This window comes from Colletotrichum chrysophilum, assembly GCF_026319265.1.
Source record: "Colletotrichum chrysophilum strain AFK26 chromosome Unknown scaffold_3, whole genome shotgun sequence".
Classification (NCBI taxonomy): domain Eukaryota; kingdom Fungi; phylum Ascomycota; class Sordariomycetes; order Glomerellales; family Glomerellaceae; genus Colletotrichum; species Colletotrichum chrysophilum.
Window position 1 is genome coordinate 335232 of NW_026517290.1, and position 17955 is coordinate 353186.

Below are 17955 nucleotides of genomic sequence, written 5' to 3' on the forward strand. Positions count from 1 at the left end.
GGGATCAAGCTGCCAATCTCAGCACTGTTGCTGCATCGTCAGGATATACGGTCGGACGCTGGGAGGGCGCTGGCAGCAGTGGCTTTGGGTTCCTGGGGGCAGCGTGGTGGCACGTCCCTGATTGACACCCTTGGACGGACCCAAACGGTGGGCGTGGCAATGGGAGACGGTATCATGACATAAGGGCGGCTGGCGTTGTTGGAGCCAAGGCGCTTTGCTGCAGGGATCCCCCTCCGACTGTTGAGTTGGTGGTCCCGAACGCCCAGTGGCTGCTACCTCTGAGCCGTTCTCGCAGGAGCAGCAAAGAATGGGTGGCACGAGGAGGAATATCAGAGCCGCTTGGTACGTGTTGGAGCCTGAGAAGGGCTTGTGTGTCTACCGGCCAGTGCCTTGTTAGCGGTGGTGCGCGTGATTGATAGAGAAAAAGGCGTCCATACCGTTAGGTATCCGGCGAGTGTGTGTGTGTGCCAAGGTGTGTGTGAGAGAGTGTCGGTGTCGGCCATCAGTCATTTCAGTGCGAGCTGTGTCCGCATGGTCCAGGTCCAGGTTCAGCCAGTTCCATCCGGGGCCAGTCACCTTTCCTCCATGCTTGCTTCCAGTCCTGCATAACTTCAAGCCATAACTGTAAACTCCCCATTTGCAGTATCGACTTTTTTTCGACGACGCCGACGACGCCGACGACAACGACGACCAAGACGATAGCGACGTCCCCTGATAGCGACCGCCGAATGCCCCTCGACTGTCGATGATTCCCCACGACCGAAAGATAGCTCGTTCGATCAGTTGATTTGGTCGGCCGACAGCTCTCCCTCTCTCCCCTCCCCTCACTCTACTCTCTCCAACGCCCTTGCTCCGCTGGCCGTCTCCGAACGACGGGGCGATCACGTTCGAACGCACACCCATCTCATAGCATCGATATACCGCCGTCCCAATCGCCAGCACTGCTCCAAGCTGCCCTGCCTCATGGCGTAATCCATGGCAGAACGAATCGCCGCTGCAAATCCGCGCTCCAGATCGGTAGTCGACCACGATCCCCCCGCGCGCCTCCCGCCAACGCCGACGATATCGTCCTCAGGATCGGGCTCTCCCGCCTTAGCCTCCACTTCGCCTTCCCAAAGGTAGGTCACTTCTTTTCCCCTGCTCCGGTTTGTTTGTTTCGATCCCCTTACACTGCTTTGTGCATCGCGAGAAGTCGAAGAGAGGAAGATATCGGAGAGTGAAGAAGGCAAGAGATCACAAAAGAGGAAAGAGGCATCGAGTAGCAGCCAGCAGAGGCAGAAGCAGAAGCAGCAGCCCTGCTCTGCTGTTCAAAAGCAGGAGGAGCGTTCAAAGTTGTGTCGCGGGGGCAGTCACCACCAGTCACCGGTCACCGGTCGCCGGTCATATCGGGGCTTCCCTCCTGTCTGCCTGTCTGCTTGTCTGCTTGTCTGCCTCTACACCACCTGCCCGCGCTGTTCACCTTCCCATCTGCTTTATTTTGATCCTCAAAACCAAATCAGCCGGTCTCTGCCTCAGGACTACCCTGGTGTACCTACCTGGGTTCCCGGCTGGCCTGCTTAGGAAGCTACCTGCCTCCAGCCTGGTACCCGACCTGTTGGATCTCCAACTTAAGCGGGCCTGGTCTGTCTACTTGTCTACCTACCTTGCCTTTCGGTACATTCAGGCACCACACTGCACCGCACCTTGTCTACCTACCCTCAAGGGCCAGGAAAAAAAAAAGGCCTTATTTCCCAACATTGAAACAACGCCTGCATCGCGCCGTCTACCATCCGCGACGCCGCTTTTCTGGTTCTCTGCCCGACACATCTCTCTTCGTCTCCTCCTTCGTTCCTCCCGCCTATCTTCTCTCCTCGGGTCATTTCTAGATCGATGCCACCGACCCCTCCTCGTCTCCCCTGGTCCATCAAATCCACCAGACCTTACACTGTACACCAGCATCCACCCTGCACCCACGCTTTTCCGACCCTGGCTGGAGACACAGATGGCTGGCGGCATTCTGGACTGCCAACTGACCCTTCTCTGATCTGACTTGATTCTCATTTTTTTCTTTCGTTACTGTCGGCCATGCCTCGCAAAAACCAGTCACTCATGTCTCCTAGAATAACTAGATCATCTGCTCGACAAGCGGCAAATATCGCAGCTTCATCGACACAATCCGCTACAGGCGCCGATCCCGCCGCGAACGCCCCTGCACCCGCGAGCTCCAGTCCTCAGAACCCTACCGCCTCTGCGTCACGGAAGCGAAAGGCTCCAGCTCAACCACCCAGCCCTACTCCGGGAACGCAGCAATCCTCGACCGCCTCGACCAGAAGATCGAAGCGTCAGAAAGTTGCTGAGCCTCCTCCACCACCTCAACTTTCTACACAAACACCTGCTCCTCCCCGTTCCAAGAGGAAAGACAAAGCAACCGCAGCCATGTCGAGCCCAGAGTAAGTCCCACGTGCTCAATTCATCTCGGAAACATCATCCTGACAGTGTCCAACAGCACCCCTTCGGGCCCAGCAAACACATCAGAGAACACCGTTCCGTCAGGGTCATCGAGCCGCAAATCGAGCAGAAGCAAGAGAACCGCCCCGAGTGCAACAGGTACATCAAGCTCAAACAACCGTTGGCTCGTGGACTGTAGTACTGACTCGAGCCATTCAGATCCGTCTGCCAACACATCAGGCTCTTCTCGTCGGACAAAACGAAACGCTACGAACAACGCTGATCAAGATACTGCGATGACGGGCACAGACGAGGCAGAGAAGGAAGGAATCCCCCCTCCACCACCACCACCTCCCGAACATAACGACGACGATGAAGATAGTGACGACAATGACGACGACGATGATGCTCGGAGGTACGACGACGACGATGATGACGAGGACGATGATCCGTTCGGTGGTTTTGGAGGACCCGGAGGTCCAGGAGGACTGTCCAGCACCTTGCGAGCACTCACAGGCATGATGTCGGGCTTATCCTCCCGACTGCGCGAGCTGTTGAGCAGCCTGCGTCAAAAGGATGACCCCTCGATGCAGCTGATCGCCCTACAAGAACTTTCCGAGATTCTCCTGGTTTCGAACGAGGACAACCTGTCCGGCCACTTTTCGCCAGATTCATTCGTCAAGGAGCTCGTCATACTGATGCAGCCTAATGAAATCACTGGGGAGGAAAACCCCGAGATTATGCTCCTGGCCTGCCGCTGCCTGGCCAACTTGATGGAGGCTCTGCCCGCAAGCGTCGCTAACGTTGTTTACGGAGGTGCGGTACCTGTCCTCTGTCAGAAGCTGCTGGAGATATCCTTCATTGATCTCGCCGAGCAAGCCCTGAGCACCTTGGAGAAGATTTCGGCCGAGTACCCCTCCAGCATTGTTCGCGAGGGCGGTCTGACGGCCTGCCTGTCGTATCTGGATTTCTTCGCGACAAGCACCCAGAGAACAGCTGTGACTACAGCCGCAAACTGCTGCCGAAACATACCCGAAGACTCGTTCCCCGTCATTAGGGACGTAATGCCGACTCTTCTCAACGTTCTCAGCAGCAGTGATCAGCGTGTGGTGGAGCAGGCGTCTATCTGTGTCTCTGGAATCGTCGAGAGCTTCAAATATCAGTCCACGAAGCTCGAGGAGCTGGTCAGCGTGGACCTTTTGAAGGCTGTTCTTCGGCTACTTGTACCAGGCACCACCAACCTCATTGGGCCTAACATCCACACTCAGTTCCTCCGAGTGCTCGCCTTTACAGCTCGTGCCAGCCCTCAGTTGTCAGCAGAGCTTTTCAAGCTCAACATTGTCGAGACCCTCTACCAAATTCTCACGGGCGTGTCTCCGCCCAGCGGGACCGAGGACGTTGCCTCAAAGCTCGACAGCGTTGTCATCATGCAGGCGTTGATCCACCGACCAAGAGAGCAAATCATCGAGACACTGAACGTCATCTGCGAACTCCTTCCCAGCCTTCCTCGCAACGCCGATCCCGCTTACGGTGACTTTGTTGAAATGAATACCACGGAGCCTATTACGCCATCCTCGACCGCTACTGGCAAAGCACGCAAGTCGCCCAACGACAAGCGCATTGAGTTGCTGGATGGCTGCAAAGCGGAGGTCCGCCGCTTCGCTCTCATCTTGTTCCCGACGTTGACAGACGCCTTCTCGAGCACGGTGAACTTGAACGTCCGTCAAAAGGTTCTCACTGCACAGCTGAAGATGCTTTCCAACCTCGACGAGGGCATTCTGGGAGAATCTCTGAAAACTGTTCCCTACGCCTCCTTCCTTGCGTCGATTCTGTCTCAGCAGGATCATCCAACCCTGGTCATGCTGGCGTTGCAAGCTACAGAGCTTCTCCTCAGCCGCCTGGACGATGTTTACCGATACCAGCTTTACCGCGAAGGCGTTATTTCTGAAATCACCAAGCTCGCTGCAGAGGAGCAAACGCCCCCTCCTGCAGAGGCAAGCGCGTCACAGGAGACCAACAACACGGACGGACAAGTATCAGCAGAATCTGGAGACCACTCATCAGATAATGATGAATCTGAAGACGACGAGGAGCACGAGGAGTCTGACGATGGTGAACATGAAGAGGACAATGAGAACGAAGCTCATCCAGACGACATCTCTGGGTCTCCGGTCAGCTCTCGGGGGTCTACCATGTCACTCGACGGACCACCTCAACACTTCTTGTCATCAGACGGACAGTCTATGCGAACCAGAATCCGCGATGTTGCTAAGAAGTTCCTGGAAAACCATGAGACCGAGAAGCATGGTAAGACCATGAAGAAGAGGGCCGCTAAGATCCTCTCCAACCTCTCTGATCTGGCCGAGGAGATTGAAGCATTCTACGTCCACAGGACAGCAAGCAACCTTGCACCTGAGAAGGGTACCGAGCTGTTCAAGAGACTAGCTTCGTCATTTGACGCGGATGTGCTGCAAAGCGTCACGAGCGCGGAACTGCTGGCATCTGGTCTTGTCCGAGTTCTTCTCGATGTTTTCAGCAACCCGGACGAGGAGCTGGCCCGAGCGGCACAGTCAGCCTTCTTGCAGGTTTTCATGGGATATTCGGTCAAGTCCAAGCCCAAGACAGCGACGGCCGACTCGCCTGCGACCCCTTTCAGTGTCATGGTCCACAAACTCCAGGATCTGCTCAGTAGGTCTGAGCACTTCGAAGTCATCACAGTCCATCAAAACACCTTTGACGGCAACCGAAGCAGTGCAGCGTCGATGCTGGCAAAGCAGATCCGGCTCAGACTTGTGGCAGACGACGAGTCAGAGATCCCCCGTTCTTACCGTAATATCATGGTGTCAATTCACGCCATTGCGACATTCAAGTCCCTGGATGACTATTTACGACCTAGGATCAGCTTGTCGGAAAGGCCGCGAGGCTCTAGAAGAGCCGACAACCTCTCTAGAGCCCTTGCTTCACTCGCAGGTTCGGCTGGGCTCCCGTTGAGTCACGCCGCAGCAAGACTTGCTGAGCGTGCATCGGCTGCGTCCACATCAAGCCCCGTCCCGCCGCCGCCCAGCGTTCCAACCCCTGGTGGCTCGCGATCCCTCCGCAAGACCAAGTCCAAGTCGACGCCGCAGTCAGATACCGCAGCCACGCCGGACACCTCGTCAAGCACTAGAGAGAAGGCCGTACTCCGCAGATCGACACGCCGTAGTGCCGTAGCTTCGTCAGACAGCCCGGCACCCTCCAGACCCCCTCCGGAAGAGGATGACGATTTGCAGAACGCTCTTGAATGCGCAGACGAGAAGCAATTGTCTGACGACGAAGAGATTGGCGGCAGCAGTGCCCTCGACGCCATTGTCGGAGATTTGGATGAGGATATGGGCGAGTCGCCCGGCCCTGAGCCAGGTGCTGTCAACATGGAGGTCGCAGCTGGCGGTAAGGTGACTGCACGCAAAGATGACGGCACACGAGTTCCAACGCCATCCCAAAGCTCTCTTCCGACCCGCACTGGCGGACTGCCAGCCCCAGCGACTCACGAGACGCCCACGCCCACGCCCTCAGCCTCTTCTCGGGCCTTGTCATACGCTGCAGCCATCCAATCTGTGCCTCAAGATTGGCACATCGAGTTCACCCTTGATGGTAAGGTGATCCCGAGCGAGACCACAATCTACCGCGCAGTTCACACATCGGCTCTGAATTCGGATGAGCACTTCAGCCGCAGTGTCTGGTCTGCCGTTCATCCCATCAAATTCAGACGCGCTCCTGGCCCGCCACCCGCAGAGACCTTGTCTTTCAGCCCCAACACCGAGGCCAACGCCGAAGAGAATGGAGATGGGAATGTGCCCGCGTCCCTGGCGAAGCACCCGTCTACTGCCTCTATCCTTCGTCTGCTCAACATTCTCCACGACTTGAACGCCAACATTGAAGACGTCATGGTTGAAAACAGCGAAAAGGATGCAGTTCGACTGAACATCGAGCCCCTGTCTCAATTCGTGAACACCAAACTCACTGCGAAGTTGAACAGGCAGCTGGAAGAGCCCCTCATCGTGGCAAGCAACTGCATCCCCAGCTGGGCAGAGGATCTGGCCAGACTGTACCCCTTCCTGTTTCCCTTCGAGACGAGACACCTGTTCTTGCAATCGACGTCGTTCGGGTATGCCCGGTCAATGACTCGCTGGCAGAACGCTTCCGCCAACGACGACGCCAGACGCGACCGTCGCGATCACGACCGGCCATTCCTGGGTCGGCTCCAGCGCCAGAAGGTGCGAATCTCGCGGTCAAAGATCCTGGAGTCTGCCCTGAAGGTGATGGAACTCTATGGTGCTTCACAGAGCATCCTTGAGGTCGAGTACTTTGAGGAAGTTGGCACCGGACTGGGTCCCACCCTTGAATTTTACTCCACCGTTTCCAAGGAGTTCGCCAAGAAGAAACTCAAGCTTTGGCGAGAGATGGACTCGAACGACTCAGAAGAGTACATCTCCGGGGCCAGTGGACTCTTCCCTCGACCGCTTAGCGATGAGGATTCGACTTCTCCCAACGGAGAGCGCATTCTTCAGCTATTCAAGACGCTCGGCAAGTTTGTTGCTCGGTCCATGATTGACTCTCGCATCATCGACCTGAACTTCAATCCTACCTTTTTCCGCATTGGGGATAGCTCTGCCGCCCCTGGAGTCAAGCCTTCCCTCGGTGCTGTCAAGGTTGTCGACCCTGGCCTGGCTAGGTCCTTGAAGACCATTAAGAAGTTCGCCTTGGCCAAGAAGGAGATTGACGAGGACCCCTCGCGCACTCCGGCGCAAAAGGTTGCCGACACCGAAGACATCACCATCGATGGCGTCAAGCTGGATGATCTCTGCTTGGATTTCACCCTTCCGGGATACCCCGAGATCGAGCTCATGCACAATGGCGCCCAAATCCGAGTCACCATCGATAACGTGGATTCGTACCTGGAGCGTGTCATTGACATGACCCTGGGCACCGGCGTTCGCCGTCAAGTCGATGCTTTCCGCACCGGCTTCTCTCAGGTGTTCCCTTACTCGGCGTTGAGCGCCTTCACCCCCGACGAGCTCGTCACGTTGTTTGGCAGAGTCGAAGAAGACTGGTCCCTTGAGAGTAAGATTACCTCCTCATTCTTATTTGAGCTAGCACTAACATCCTCTTTAGCACTTATGGATTCGATCAAGGCGGACCACGGATACAACATGGACAGCAAGAGCGTCAAGAACCTGCTCCAGACTATGAGCGAGCTGACGCCTGCGGAGCGCCGTGACTTCTTGCAATTTACAACCGGCAGCCCCAAGCTCCCCATTGGAGGTATGTTGCCCCGCATACTTGGCTCGAATAAGGCTAACTTCATTTCAGGCTTCAAGAGTTTGACGCCCATGTTCACGGTCGTCTGCAAGCCTAGCGAGGCTCCTTACACTTCTGACGACTACCTCCCTAGCGTTATGACGTGTGTGAACTACCTCAAGCTCCCCGACTACACCAGCATCAACGTCATGCGGAAGCAACTGTCTACGGCGATCAAGGAAGGCCAAGGAGCATTCCATCTTTCATAGACGGTGTATCCTTCTGCCACTCGATACGAAAAAGCGGAACATATGAAGAAAGAAGAAAAATGAAGAGAAAGGGTTGGCGATGTGGCCACCGCAGTGAGAGTGCCCCCAACACACACTATGCGCCAACTAGGGCAGCGGCTCTACAGATCAGAGAGACACACGGCGTCTCCTCTGTGTCTGATGACAGTATTCCTTTAACAATAAAGACTTTATGGATGGTAACGGCCTGGCAAGGTACGGGGAAGGCGGATTGAAGGGCGAGGGAATATGGATGAAATCCCGCCCAGCTTTGCATGACAGGGTTGTTTAGGCGTCAGAGCTTGATTTCAATTTGCCTCCACGCTCTGGCCTCGAGGCATTTCTTTCCTGCATTGTTTTGGCACTGTCTCTTGGGTCAACCACCAGTCCCAGATGAAGTGTCACGCAAAGTGCAAATAGGGTCCTTTTCCGTAGCTAGAATGTTGTTTGTTTTGTGGAATCATCGAGGATCATTTAGATTTGTGAAGGTTGTGTCGTATTGGACACGCCATATGCAGTGCAAAAGTCATGGGTGAACGAGCTCCCACGTTGACACCGATTCCATCACAAAGGCCTACACGGATTATGAAATGCATCAATAAAACAAGTTTCATTTCATGACAGGATCTTATCCCTATTTTGCGCAAGAAAAAGTTGCCCTAGCTACCGGAACCTAAATCCCGCCGCCCTCCTCGCCCTGTAGAAACACACACACAACACGAAAGACATCCCTCCCCCTTCCCTACGTTCTCCTCCATCCAGTAACCAACCCGGAAGCCAGGGATGTGCGAGCTACGCGGATGGGAGACAGTTTGTCGCCGCCATACTTGGAAAACACGCAAAATTGGTAGGGGTAATCCGTCAAAATACACTTAAAACAAACATCTCTGGTTGGGCGGCGGCTTGCTGCTGTGCTAACGTCTTTTGTGTGAAGGGATATTAAAACGGCTTCGTTGCCTAGCGGAAGCCGGCCTTGACCTCGACGCGCGGCCACTCGAAAATGACGTCTCCTCCGTAGACGTCCGAAGTGATGCGGCTGATGCGCAGCTCCACCTCGCCGTAGAAGCGCTCGCATTCGCGGAGCACCTTGTTCACCAGCTTCTGGCTGAGAGCAGGGTCGTCCGCGTCGCCAAAATGCTTGTCTACGCGCTTACGGAGCGTCTCGATGCCCTTGCGGACCTCTCGCCCGTCATATGTGGAAAGCACCTTGTTAAAGGTAGATTTGGAGTTGGAGGGCTGCGCAGCAATGCTTGAGCCGGCCTTGCCTGACGACAGCTGGCCCTCAATGTTCTCAATATACTCGAGGAGCTTGCCGAGCGGACGGCGCATAACCGCGTTCAGATACAGGCCCATGTGTTCGTTGAGCTCGTTAGAGGCGGCTTCGCGCCAGTCCTCGAGCACCTCCAGGCCATGCGTGTTGACTTCCTCGAGGAAGTGGTTCATGTTCTCGATGAGCAGGATATGGAAGTTGAGCGCCTCCTTGTCCTCAGGGTCGGCGCCCGCAGCTCCAACGCTGACTGCTGGGTTCTCGCGGGCAATGATCTTCAGCGAGTCGAACATTGACTTGAGAATGCGGTCGTATTCGCGATCGACCGTCTTGCGCACTGAGAGGTTCGGGTCGATGCCCGAGAGAATGTTCTCAACCGCGTTGGAGAAGTGGGGGAACACGCGGATGAAGGAGATGACGCCCTTGCGCTTGTTGATCTTGACCTTTGTATCTTCGATGGCCTTAATCTGCTCGTCCACGAACTTCTTGAACTGTCCCTCGAGCGCGCCGTGCAGCTTTTGCAACAGGGCGTTGAGGAAGTCCTGGTTGGACTGCTGAATGTCGACGAGGCTGCGTTCAAGGACAGCCAGCACACCAGCACCTTGTCTGCCAGGCTGTTAGCATACGTTCTTTTTGAGTCGAGTTGCGCAACTTACAAGGGATCGGCTTGGAGAACCCAGGTGACCAGGTTTCCGACTTCGCGCTCCAGGAAAGAGAATATTACTTCCATCGCCTTGGTGACTCTGCGAGCAAGATCACGGTCGGGTTCCATCAGGCGATGGCGCCGCAGGTCGCCTCCTCTGCGATCCCCGGGCCGGGTGGCGGTGACGAGGTCGGGGAAATCGGACTGCTCCATGGTGGTGGCGTGGAAAAAGTCGACGATGAAGTTCTGCTCCATCTCAACCAAAGGAAGAAGGTCGTCCATAACGGAGCCAAACACCTCATAAGGAAGGCTGCGGCTTTCTGCCGATTCCTTCAGGTTGGATCTGCTACTGCTGTCGATGGGCGAGCGCAAACTCTTGGCCAAAGTCTGACTGCGCTTGACTGTAAGCTTCCTGACGGTGGTCGCCCTGCCTTCCTGTTGCTTTTCGACTTCGTACGTAAACAGGAGCTGCTCAGTCTCATCGGCAGTCATCTTGCGCGCGTTGCGCTTCCATGCCTCTAGAACTTGACGGAATTCGTTCTTGTACACCGGGAAGCTCTTGTCCTGGTAGACCTGGATCATGCGGTCCCAGTTCTTCGGGTCGACGTCCTTGGCATATTTGATAAGAGGGCTGTACTTCCAAAGCGTATCTCGGCCTGCATCGTGGTGGCGCGAGTCCACCTTTCTTGACAGAGCTTCACTGAGCGCCCTGTTGGTCTCGTTGTAGGCGTCATCAAACTGTCGTGCCATGTACTCGACGAGTCGTCTGAGGAAGAGCGAGCTTTCTTGTCGGTACATCTCCTTCTTTTCTTGCACGATTCTCATCTTGCCGTAGTCAGTATTGTCGAGACCAACAGCTTGGTCGCTTTCGACAGAGGTGTCTTCGCTCTTTCTGGGCTCACCACCGCTAAGCAGTGAGGGATCGATCTTGAGCATGGCCTTATACAAAGTCACCAGCGACATCTCGATGTCTTCGAGACCGCCCAGATCTTCCAACGGTGCGGCTCTCAAAGCATTGAGATCGGCCGAGGTGATGGTGGTCGTTTCCAAGAGGGATTCAAGCTCCTTCTTCAACAGCTTCTGGTTGGAAGTCTGGACTTGCAGACCTTGCCCTTGAGCCTCGATATACGCAATGTCGTCCGAAAGAGTCTGTGATGTTAGCATTGCGAAGTGGCCTCAATAGAAGATTGACCGCTTACCGAAAGCTCGACACTGTAAAGCGTCAATAGATTCTCCATTTCCTCACACTCGGAAATCGCAGTGTCAATACCGCGCTTGATAGCTTCGACGCGGTCATCCTCTTCCTGGAAACGTGCGACCCAACCGCCCGCTTGGGCCTTGTTCAGTTCTCTCTCTAGATCCATCTTCATTTCATCAACATTACGAGTTCTCATCTTATCACCAGGCACCCAGCCAAAGTAGTCGAGCCATTTTGTAAACTCGGTGCTCCTATTGTCGAGGACCGACGGATCAACACCGAGAGATGCCAGGTATTTGGCATCATTGCCGATCACCAAGGACTTGCGGGCCTCTTCCTTTGATGCAGGTTCCTCGGGCTTTTTGACCTCCTTGACTGAAGGTTGCAAGCTAGTCGGGCGACTAGAATTGGGTACTGTAACCTTGACTTCCGGCACGCCCGACGTCCGCTTGGCGGGCTCTGCTGGAGCAGCGGGGGCGGCGTCCGGGGTGGCGTCCGGCGTTGCCTCCTTGGGTCCATCAGAAGAGACAGGTCGAGGCGGAGGCCGAAAGACGGTTGTAATTCCTTCCGCTGGCTCAGCGCTCTTGTTTGCTGCCAAGCGTAGTCTCTCGCCCGCGCCACCGGCTCTTGGCTTGAACGCAGCGGCGGCAGAAGCGGCTTTCCAAAGTACACCAGCAAGGTCGCCCTTTGATTTCTTCGCCTTGATCATCGGGCCAAGGCCGGGCCTCGTCTCTTCCTCAGGCTCAGGCGGAACAGGGGGTGTTGGCTGAGGCTCAGCTGGCGGAACCGGGGGCTCCTCGATCAACGGCTCCGGCTCGGGTAGCGGAGCGGGGGCTGCGGGAGGCGGTGTTGGTGCAATCGGGGAGACAGGTGCGGGAGGAACGGGAATTTCAGGCGGCGGCGATACCATCGGGGGAGGCTGTCTGGTCGGGGTCATTCCATTCCGCGTGGGAGTTCTGAGCGCCGGCGGCGCATCCGGCATTCCTGCGTCTCCGGGGGTCAGAGGAGTGACCGGCCTGTCTTTGTACGAACCGCCGTCGGAGCGTTGCGACAGGGAATTTTTCCTGGCTGTACTCCTGGGTGGAGGTGCCACCTGATCTCGTCGCATTCCTGGGCTCACTAAGGGCGCAGGCACCAGGTCCCGGTCGGAGAAGCCTTGTGGCCGCGCCGGATCCATGGGAGGTCTCTTGCGTTCGGGGGGAGGCTCGCGGCTCTGGTTGCCTCGGCTTTCTGGGCGCTGGGGCGGGGGTGTAGGAATCGGCTCGGGCGTATTGTCGTTGAATCTGGGAAAGGCACCGGGGACGGGCATGCCGTTCCTCGAGCGGGGCGGCACGCTTCCTGCATCGTCACTTCGTCCTCCTAGCGACTGAGCGAATGATTCTTGACTCTTGTTGCCGAAACGTCTCAGTGTCGGGGGCTCTGGCTGGCCTAGAGACGAGCTCATGCTGCCGACAGGTGAGTTGGTCCCGTTGAGGGGTGGACCATTGAGAGGTGGCGGCCGTCGCGGGCCTGGCGGTCCCGGCGAGGGAGTCCCGTAGTTTGAAGGCACATTTGTAGCACTGAGACTGCTCTGACTAGCAGCAGCATCTGGAGACATCGCCGGGGGTCTGAACGGAGGCTGGGCGCCGGGCGGGGGTCGTCGTTCGTTTCTCAAGATCTGTCCCATTTCGGCCTGGTCGAAGCCCGACAGCTCGGGGACCTTTCCCCCTGTGTACTTGCCATAGATCTTGACCAAGCTGGCGATGAAGAACTTCTTTTCCTTGTCTGACTGAGCATCCCAGAAATAGGGTTTGCCAATGGTGACGACGAAGCCCGTGTCCCCGGCATATTCACGAAGTGTTGGGTTGGCAGGGGGGCCGGTGAAGGATTCAATGGCGGACAGGTCGTCGAGGTTCCATGTCTTTCCAATGGAGAAGGAGCCATTGGCATTTTCTTTGGTTTTGTGAAGGCGCACACGGCCAGACTTTCTTACAGCGACGACAATGATTCGGGGCTTCTCAGACTGGGGTGTTCGTGCTTCGGGGGGCGGCGGTGATGTCGGATGGGAGGAGTACTCGACGATTCGGATGTGGGTGATGTATGTCTCGAGCACTGTCGGGCAGGCAAGCAGCGGGGTGAGCATCTGGACAAGGATTCGATTCGAGGGAGAGGGAATGGAATGGGCAGAACCTACGCGATCCGTCTACGTCCTTCTTGTTGAAGCAGCTGTCGATGATACGACGCTTCTCGTCCTCGAATCGCTGCGCCCTGTTGTCCATGGCTGCTCGCTGCTCCGTGTGGGCCGTCGGTCGCAGCGGGAGGGAGCACTCATGAGGGGGTTCGGCGGGCAGAGGGAGGCAGCATGCGCATGTTTATTTCGACGTTGGACGGCGATGCGGCGGTCGATGGGGCGCTTCGAAGGGAGGGTGATGGCGGTTTGGTTGGGGAGGGCGAGGCGAAGTCGAGGTCGAAATTGAAGTGGGATCTCAAGGTCGTGGTGATGCAAGGCAGAAGGCGAGTGCTGTGCCCGTACTGTGTGCTGTGCTGTGTGTTCTTGGGGGTAGCTTGCTGCCAGCCTACCCGTTAAGGTAACGTAGAGCCTACCTAGGTTGGGATCCGCTGCGAGTTTGGGGGGGAATGTCGCAAGTATCTTTTCTGCTGCAGTCTGGGGGCTCGAGGTAGCGTAGGACTAAGCAGTTCCCCTTCGTAGCGCCGCCACTTCATTACTCAAGGCTGGTGGTCGTTAATATGTGGCTGGTCTAGTCTTTGGCATGTTCATGGACGTTTTTAAATTGAATTTCTGCCATTCTCGAGATGTTTCTTCTGCTGCATACGACCAGTGCAACTCGTCAAGGTCGCGTACCGCCAAACACGTCGGTTCCGCATTGAACTCCACGATACTTTGGCGTACCTGCCCAATGCCTGTATATCTGCTACCTGACGGGAACTTGCAGCGGCCTCTGCTCCCCCTGGGCCACCCAGTCGGGTGCTCAGGGAGGAGGGGAGGATGGGATGCCACAGCGGAATGTGCCTAGGTTCCGCGTATGAGAGCGTCCGTACCGCCACCAATTGGCTTCTTAAGGTTCCCTCTCGCAATCGCATGGCTCGTTCGCCTGTAGTCTATCTTGAATCCCGTTCTTGGTGCGTCTTCCAGCACGCCTGTAGGAAGCGTCGTCTTATCGCCGCAAGTCTCGTGCGGATAATCCCACTTCACCGTGTCTCAGCCGAATCAAAAGCAACTTCGACGGCGACAAATCATCCTTATTTATGCTGGCTCTTGCAATCTATGCACTGGACCGTTATCAGACGCATCATCGGAGCAAGGTTGCCGTCAGAGAGCTCGGGCGCTCGTCGTCATGCCTCCTACTCGTCCTTGTTTCAAGCTGCCCTGTCCATGGATGAGAAAAGGCGCCCCCTCCACACTCCGGTCGCTTCAACTGCCGGAAGGCCACTGTCCCTAGGCTTCCCTCGCCCGCCCTGCTGCCGAGCCTCCGGACACTTCTGACGTTGAGCTTGACGCTTGTCGGGCCGCCTCTGCCTCCGACCATGAGACGTCATCTTCCGTGTGACAGGGATCCTGCCGCTGCCGGACGACCACGATGCTCGGACCAAATCTTCAGTTCGCGCTTTTTGTCTTGTCAGGCCGCATGACTTCGTCTTCCAATGGCCTGTGCCCTCACACATCGGACGGCTGATGGACCCTGATATGTGATGATTTGACAAAGAAACTGTCACCAAAACTTACCAACGCACAGTCATCTGTCTGTACATGGCATGCTGCAGCTCAACCTCGGCTTCATGTTTCTCACCTGTTTCTTCACTCATGAAGAACGGTAGCGGACGCCAGAAGGTGCCGATGAGTGTGGATTTCGAGGTGGCTACTTTCATCGACAGTGCCTTCATCCCCCGACGATGCCAGGAACAAGATCCGGTGTCACCTGTCTCAACTTCGAAAGGTGTCTATGGCTGCATGCTGTCAGCTGCACACTCCAGCTGAGCTTCGTTGAGATTCGTTGCTATCTTTTGGTTGGCGCAGGCTGTTCATAGCATACCCGCATTCTTTCGGTAAGTCGTAGCTGGCTGTTTGCTCGAAGTACAAGTTTGACACATACTCTTCTTCAATATTTCTGAGCTTACCTCCTACTTTTCTTTTACTGGAGCGATTATTCTTCCCGTGTACCCGCTGCCGTCGACGTTTCCGTCTCGGAATTTCGATGCTTTACTGTGGTCCTTAATCGAAGTAAAACTTCAACCCGACGAAGTACACAAGAGATCTAGCCACGAAGACAGGAGAAAATCAGGCGATGTCTTCCTTAATTGCCATAGTCACTATTGTCGATGATGCTCATCTCATACCTTGTCTAGCTGCATAATTGTTCCCCGTGATAGTTATTTTCTCGATATGATACTTCTCATTCTCATCTAAACTCACATGAGCGCCAAAGTAATGTGTCAGTTAACTGATAACGAAGAGAGAGACGACAGCAGAAAAGGAAAGAAACGACCAAAAGGGACAACTGAGATTGCGAAGCTTGTCCCGCGAACCATCTTACCAGATCCATGGCTCTGGCTGGGAGAGCAAACGGTGACGAGTGATCTCACTGGATGACCTGGCCAACTGCAAACAGAACGGCTGCTGCTATCCGCACAACACATAGCCCGCCGGACAAGTTTGCGACGTATCATGAGGAGACAATCAGCGGGCGTGCCGCGGCTCTTGTGATATATCACACATACAGCAAAACGGCTGGGTGACCGCGAAAAGGGGTTTCCTGCGTGCTCTCCGTTTGGTTTGCCCTCTCCACGAGTTTCTAACATCCCGTGGCAAACGAAGAGTAAAGATAAAGACGTCGGTTAGCCCAACGCAAGAACCAGACACGCTGTGGTATGAGCTACGAGGCACAATAGACGGCTCAACCCCAAGCGAATCGCAGCACACATCTTCAACTTCGTCACCATGCTAGACCCAGTCCTCGAGAACGACGGTGCCGGAAAGGAAGGAAGTCATGCCCAATATGCTCTGACCACAACACCTCGTCCACTGCGCTCAAGCTCAGCAAGTACCGGACAGTCCTCCTTATCCAGAAACCCGCACCACCTCCCACGAGATCTTCAATCTCCCCGAGCCGACCGTCTCACCGAGCTCCCATCTCCCAAACGCCTCACTCCGGAAACCATGCTCACCCACCTTTACACAATCCAAGACGAAGAACAGAAGCGCCTCAGCAAGCGCCGCGAAAGCAGCACCGCCGTCGACATCATCAGCACCCTTCATCTCCCTCCCCCGTCCCCAATCACCTCGGCACCATCATCACAATCTCCCACCGGCGGCGACCATCCCCCTCAACGCCATGGATATGACGGTAACGACGACGATGGCAAAGATGATGAGCATAACCTTACGACCCCTTACGCATCCTGCACCCCTCACCAGCTCTCCGTCGCAACATCTCGCCTCCACGACATAGCCCAGCAGTTCCAGGACGTGGTGGCCGGTCTCCAGGACGCCATCGCCCGCCGGCAGTCCACCACCACGACGCCTCCCCGCCCCGAGCTCCTGTCCCTCCAGGAGAGGCTGGCACGAGTCCACTCCGTCGCCATCACAGAACACGAGATCGTCGTCCGGGAGGTCAAGGCGCGGAGAGGAGGAGCAGCGGGAGGGGGAGGGGGAAGAAGGACCGAAGAAGCTTCCAAGAGATCAGGGGGCTATTATTAGGAAAGGCCCGCCCACCAAAGACTCTCTCTGTCTCTCTCTGTTGGCCCTACCACTTTCGGTCGAACATCCGCATTTGGAGAGCCACCGCGGCGGGTAGTCGTGAGATTACCAATAACCGGGGGGAGGACACAGAAAGCGAGAGTTTCCCATCTCGGCATGGTGACTGAGACAGTGGAAGGTCCCCGTTTGGTTTGCTCCACCGTCCCGGCTTTTGGGGAATGAAGAGTGTCCGTAGAAACAACCCGAGTTCGCCACCGGTAGTCGAGATGAGAGTCTCGTTTCCCGCGTGGCCGTTTCCCGAAGACCCGGGACCGTTTTCCAGGAGCTAAGAATACAACCTCTCCACCCGGAACCGGGGGAATTTTACCGGTAACGTTGTATTATTGGTTTCCAGGGAAAGTGCATCTTTCCAGGGCTTACATGAGAAGCGGGGGAGTTGGGATGAGAGAGGCGATGGGGGCGAAGAAGATCGTGAGAAGGACGAGGGGCGGACTACCGAGACGAGACATTGGGGCTTGAGATGAGTTATCCGTGAATATGACGCTATTTGAACGATAAGTACAAGACCCATTAATGCAGAGTAGCATCAGCCAGCTATTGAAGTCTATAACCAAGGTTGTCGGAACCCTGGCTATGTGTAAGGGACCAGATTCAACACATCTGTGGGGCATATTCATTTCCATAAACATGTGTGCTTCACAACTTACCAACGATTCACAATTTGATATTCAAATTTGCGGCATAACTCACTTTCATTGGCCCATTTCGGCGCATCTTTCTTAACGAGTTAAACGAAGTTGCTTTATGCTTCGGGCCTCTCTCAACTTGTGACGAACCCCCGGGCCGTGGCAATCCCACAGTGGAGAGTGAGGCCCCCACCCTTACCGTAGCGTGCCGGCACAATGGTAACACTAAGCAATTTGACAGGATCCGGAATGAGATACCGGAAATCATCTTCATCAGCCCGCAATCAAACCGGTGGGTAGGTCGGGCAGGCACCGCTGAGATCCAGCCCAAATAGATCGGTCCATGGGCTGCCTCTGGTGTGGCTGGTTGTCGGCAAGCACAAGAAGCAGCGGCGGCAGGTGGCTAGTGGCATCCAATGTGGTGATAGAATGATTCCTGTATTGCCCAACAGGCGATTTGTACTAGAACACCTAA

At 55.7% G+C, this 17955-nt stretch overlaps 3 protein-coding genes across 3 annotated transcripts; 2 read left to right on the forward strand and 1 right to left on the reverse strand.

Annotated features, from left to right (window-relative positions):
* Nucleotides 1-2088: 2088 nt before the first annotated feature.
* COL26b_000757 (uncharacterized protein) lies at nt 2089-7973 on the forward strand (the record flags this gene model as incomplete). The annotated part of the gene is made up of 5 exons (XM_053173722.1): nt 2089-2429; nt 2486-2586; nt 2647-7527; nt 7579-7728; nt 7777-7973. 5 exons carry the CDS (start codon nt 2089-2091, stop codon nt 7971-7973), a joined length of 5670 nt encoding a protein of 1889 aa, XP_053042279.1.
* A 975-nt stretch (nt 7974-8948) lies between these two features.
* On the reverse strand, nt 8949-13357 carry COL26b_000758 (uncharacterized protein; the record flags this gene model as incomplete). Its single annotated transcript, XM_053173723.1, has 4 exons — nt 8949-9864; nt 9915-11050; nt 11101-13190; nt 13273-13357. The coding sequence occupies 4 exons, from the start codon at nt 13355-13357 to the stop codon at nt 8949-8951; spliced, it is 4227 nt and encodes a 1408-aa protein (XP_053042280.1).
* A 2897-nt stretch (nt 13358-16254) lies between these two features.
* COL26b_000759 (uncharacterized protein) lies at nt 16255-16794 on the forward strand (the record flags this gene model as incomplete). The annotated part of the gene is made up of 1 exon (XM_053173724.1): nt 16255-16794. One exon carries the CDS (start codon nt 16255-16257, stop codon nt 16792-16794), a length of 540 nt encoding a protein of 179 aa, XP_053042281.1.
* Nucleotides 16795-17955: the final 1161 nt, after the last annotated feature.